Source organism: Papaver somniferum, chromosome 2 (genome assembly GCF_003573695.1).
Source record: "Papaver somniferum cultivar HN1 chromosome 2, ASM357369v1, whole genome shotgun sequence".
Lineage (NCBI taxonomy): Eukaryota > Viridiplantae > Streptophyta > Magnoliopsida > Ranunculales > Papaveraceae > Papaver > Papaver somniferum.
Genome location: NC_039359.1, coordinates 217,763,865 through 217,768,740, shown reverse-complemented (window position 1 = coordinate 217,768,740; position 4,876 = coordinate 217,763,865). Strand labels below are relative to the sequence as shown.

At 36.8% G+C, this 4,876-nt stretch overlaps 1 protein-coding gene across 1 annotated transcript; it reads left to right on the top strand.

Moving 5' to 3' along the window:
* Positions 1 to 2,362: 2,362 nt before the first annotated feature.
* Positions 2,363 to 4,651, top strand: LOC113352867 (probable aminotransferase TAT2). The gene is made up of 7 exons (XM_026596627.1): positions 2,363 to 2,643; positions 2,778 to 3,117; positions 3,538 to 3,756; positions 3,896 to 3,955; positions 4,071 to 4,226; positions 4,300 to 4,393; positions 4,533 to 4,651. Exons 1-7 carry the CDS (start codon positions 2,363 to 2,365, stop codon positions 4,649 to 4,651), a joined length of 1,269 nt encoding a protein of 422 aa, XP_026452412.1.
* The last annotated feature ends 225 nt before the right edge of the window (positions 4,652 to 4,876 follow it).

The window sequence follows — 4,876 nt, the reverse complement described above, 5'->3', positions numbered from 1 at the left end:
GCGAGTTAAACTGCAAGTCGACGAGTTGAATGATTCAAAGGGCTCATAAGTCTTTTTACCCTACACTATCGGTGGCAAAAAGGTGGATAACCACCGCTAGCCATTTTGGTCAAAGCTGGCCTAGTTTTGTTATGCGAAAAAAAAAAGGCCTAGAATTGTAACCCTAAAAAAAAGAGACCTAGATCTGTATTTCACCCTTTAATTCAGTAAAGCATGTTCTTGTTTTACCCATTAATTTGTTTCCATGGCGTCTGCCCCAACATTCTAATGTTAACACAATTTTAACGGTCATGAGACATTCAAACCTTAATGCAACCTTCTCTAAATCTGTTAACCATTAAATTTCCATAACATTATCTTCATCATGAAGTGATTCACCACCACCACCATAGTTTTAAAAATTGTATGAGTCACGATTTGACTCGTACTTATCGAGTTAAATATCCTAAATCGATTCAGATCGTGAGATAGAATCGCCATTATGAATAATGAAGATTCCTTATTATATGATACAATTCTCGGCCATTTTTCGACTTTGAATGAGTCAAAGTATCGTCTTTAACGGGTAGTACCGAGTTAAATGAAAATATCGATTCAGATCGTGAGATAGAATCGCCACTATGAATAATGAAGATTGCTTATTATATGATACAATTCTCGGCCATTTTTCGACTTTGAATGAGTCAAAGTATCGTTTTTAACGGGTAATACCGAGTTAAATAAAAATAATGAGCCAAAGGGGCTCGAACCACTACTGACTTATAGGTTCTCCAGTTAATAGATAAATCATTGCACCACTACAGTTTTCTGAAAATATTTTATCAATATAAAAATTATTATTATTGGATAAAGAGTATTACATTAACTAGTTGGAAGCCTAACAAGCTAAGCTCCAATAACATACTACTACATTAAATTAACATGTTGGTGTGCTAGCCTACTAGCGAGCCTCATGAGTAACTTAGCCAAGGGAACCGAAACGGATGGGGGCTGAGATTGTGTCACAAGTGGGGGGCAAACTAACTCTACCATGTCAATTTCTGCAATATTATTTAATCAATATTAAAATTATAGAATCTTATAATTATTCACTTATTTATTTACGTATTGCCCCTCGTATTTTTCTTTCCAAGATATATATAGGTAGATATATATTACAACGAATCTATTATTTATAATTTAATATACGGTTCGATTCTCAAAAACAATAAATGATTCATGATTCCATAATCTTAACAACCATCAGTAGCTTCGTAACATTATCATCGACAGGACCGAACCGAGAGTTACGCGATGGGGTGCAAAAATAAAAATTCGTTAAGGGGTGCAACAAATTTTCTTATAGGGTTCAAAGAAGCAAAAACAGGTTTATATCTCAAAAAAATTAATCCTTAACTGGGCCTAGAATAGGTTTTGCATCCAGCTGATGCAAGCCTACACTGTTACACTGGGCTGACTCCTCATACATATCATTACCATCGGATCAACATTTATATCGTTTCAACCAAACATTAAGAACTAAAACAGTTGACTACTGGAGAATACATTCATACGAAACTCCTAACTTATTATGGAGCCAAATCCCACTTTTAAAACACGTTAATCACTTTTCTTATAAGATGTGGTGTAACTTAACACCGTCTTCTGGTTGGTCTTGGGTTATGCCGGGTACGTTCAGAGCATTGGCAGAAACATGGAAAACAAATCACTTATCTTCTTCAGGAAATTTCAGCTGGGATTTGATAGCGGCGGCAATTGTTAATGTTATATGGAAAGATAGGAATTGTAGAAGATTTTATGTTAATCGTCTCTTCAAAACTGACGATGATCTTATCTCTGAAGCCAAGTCTTCAATCCGTTCTTGGGCAGCGGCAGCAGGCCACATAGTTCACCTGAACTTCTCCCATACGTTTTAGCTAATTGGAAGGCTATTTTTATGTAGTTATTTGCTTGTTTTTGTATGTGTTTTCCTTTCTTACTTCTACCTTTGGTAGAATTCTCTGTATATCCTTTACTCTTTCAATATATTCTCCTTTTCGATCAAAAAAAAATATCCAAAATATTATGACCCACACGTATTTCATTTAAAGACCAAATCTTAACACAAAATATCCAACGATGACACATTCGAAATCTTCCAAGTCTTGGTAAAGATGCATTCCTCTAAAACATATCATAATTTATTTGTGTAGAACTTTCTCGGGAAGTACAGTTGTGCACACTAGGGTTTATTGTCATGTCTGCTTATTAACAAGAGTCGTGGTATCCTGTTAAAACATACAAGCATATATCTCTTGATAAGCTGGTACAGACAATTCAATAAGAGAAGAAGTAAAAGTAAAAGAAAACAAAAGGAGATATCATGAGCTCTCTAAACAATGGAGCTGCAGGCAAGAAATTTGTTAGACGTAATGAGAAACTTAAAGCCAGTACAAACATTTCAATAGGAGGAGCTCTTGATATTCTGAGAAGTCATTTGAATGTAAAAGATGAAAGACCAACTATTCCTCTTGGTCATGGCGATCCTTCTCCTTTCGGTTGTTTTAGGACTACGCATGTTGCTGATGATGCACTAAGTAATGCAGTTAAATCTGCCAAGTTCAATTCCTATGTTCCTGTTGGTGGCATTCTTCCGGCTAGAAGGTTAGCATTTGTATATGTATCATTCTAATACCGCTATTTTCATGTCTTTCTGCATGTTAATTTTTGTTTTTGGTTTGTCTAATTAATACTGACAGTTTTTTTTTTTTTTTGATTTTTTGCCATGTTGAAAATAGATCAGTAGCTGAATATTTATCTCGTGATCTTCCATACAAATTATCCCCGGAGGAAGTTTTTCTCACAAGCGGTTGTCGACAGGCAATTGAAGTTATAATATCCGTCTTATCTTATCCTGGTGCAAATATATTAATACCAAAACCTGGGTACCCCCATTATGATGGTTGTGCTTCTGCTAACAATCTCGAAATCAGGCATTTCGATCTTCTACCTGAGAAGGCTTGGGAGATTGATATTGAGGCTGTTGAAGCTCTTTCCGATCAAAATACAGTAGCAATTGTGGTCATAAATCCTGGAAATCCATGTGGAAACGTATACACGTACGATCATTTGAAGAAGGTGAGCATTTTTTTGTTACTTTTCCTTCGAAACTTCAATTTTCACCTATCTGAATTCTTAAATATCGGCGTAAACGTTGTTGAGATTATTAGTCCCACATGGTTAGGTTATTTAGGATCATGCGGTTTTAATCTATTAGGGTCTCTCCACTCATTGGCAATTGGTTTTGAGTTGGATGCCCGCAGACTTTAATATGGCCTCAGAGGAGGCTATTTGTGTCGAGTCAGTTGACCGCATCTTTATTCCGCGTCACCCGATTTAATTGTCCACGTGTTTGTAAGACCCGCCGAGACTACATGTGAGGGGGCGTATTGAGATTATTAGTCCCACATGATTGAATTATTTAGGATCCTGCGGTTTATAATCTATTAGGGCCTCTCCACAGATTTTAATAAACATATATTACGTTTGCATATTTAGGTGGCTGAAACTGCAAAAAGGCTTGGAATCCGGGTGATTGCTGATGAAGTTTATGGTCATCTCACCTTCGGGAGTAACCCTTTTATTCCAATGGGAGTATTTGGATCCACAGTTCCTGTTTTTACTCTTGGGTCCATATCAAAGAGATGGTCAGTGCCGGGTTGGCGACTTGGCTGGCTCGTCATTACGGACCCAAATGGTTTTCTGAAACAGGCAGAGGTACTTTTCCAACCGACTCATTTTTTACCTAGTTAGGTGCTACAAACCCAAATTATTGTTGAAAGAAAGTAGTACGTTTTTTTGTCTGGATCCAAGTAATAATGCTAAATTTTTTTGTCTCCGACGTCCTTTCTCTTAGATTCCTAGTTCCATAAAGCAATACCTCAATATGAGCAATAATCCAGCAAGTGTTATTCAGGTATGCATGTATCTTTTCTATGCGCGCCTAACTGTCAACAAAACATCCTATTAATATCATCCTGCCATGTTGTACACGTGGATAGTTCTTACCAGATATAATCTTGGTGTTTCAGGGAGCAGTTCCTCGAATTCTTGAGAATACACCGGAAGATTTTTTTAAAAATATTATTAGTTTGCTTCGTGAAGCTCTTGATATTTGCGCCGAGGAAATAAAGGAGATAACTTGCATTACATTGCTCCATAAGTCACAAGGATCCATATTCGTAATGGTAAGGATAATAGAATGTTATATGTAAATGTGCAGATTCATGGTAAAACATTTCCTGACATTTGGCAGTGCAGATAAAGTTGAACACTTCACTCCTCAAGGACATTACCGATGATTTGGATTTCTGCATTAAGTTGGCCAAAGAGGAATCTGTTATTATTCTCCCAGGTGAGACTCCTTGCTAAAACTTTAAAACAAAATATTTGCAGATACTTCAACAATTTTATCCGGATCATCTAACTCGACTAGAGTTGAATTCACTGAAAAAAAGATTTTTCTTCTAATTGGTACTTGGAATATGTTGCAGGCGTTGTACTGGGTCTCAAAAATTGGCTCCGGATAACATTTTCCATTGATATACCTTCTCTTAAAGACGCGTTAAGGAGGATAAAATCATTTTGTGACAGGCATGCCAAGCCACAGTAGGTTGAAGATAACTTCCAGGAAGTAAGTTTCAATCATCACAGTTCCATGAAGCTGTGGAATCTGGAGTCAAATGTGAAAGCATGAAAGTTCAAAGGTATTTGGATTGTCCTTTTCACTGCAATCCAATGTGTGGTTTGCCGAACTATAGGGTCGGAGAAAATAAGAATTTCAAGTGCCTGGCGAGGTTTGATGTTAGGACCCTAAGAGTAAGAGTCACTTGCCTTA

Excerpts from the sequence above, each read along its gene's own strand:
- LOC113352867 (XM_026596627.1), top strand. The coding sequence starts at position 2,363 with ATGAGCTCTCTAAACAATGGAGCTGCAGGCAAGAAATTTGTTAGACGT. Across the intron at positions 2,644-2,777 it reads GGCATTCTTCCGGCTAGAAG|ATCAGTAGCTGAATATTTAT; the intron begins GTTAGCATTTGT and ends TGTTGAAAATAG. Across the intron at positions 3,118-3,537 it reads CGTACGATCATTTGAAGAAG|GTGGCTGAAACTGCAAAAAG; the intron begins GTGAGCATTTTT and ends TTGCATATTTAG.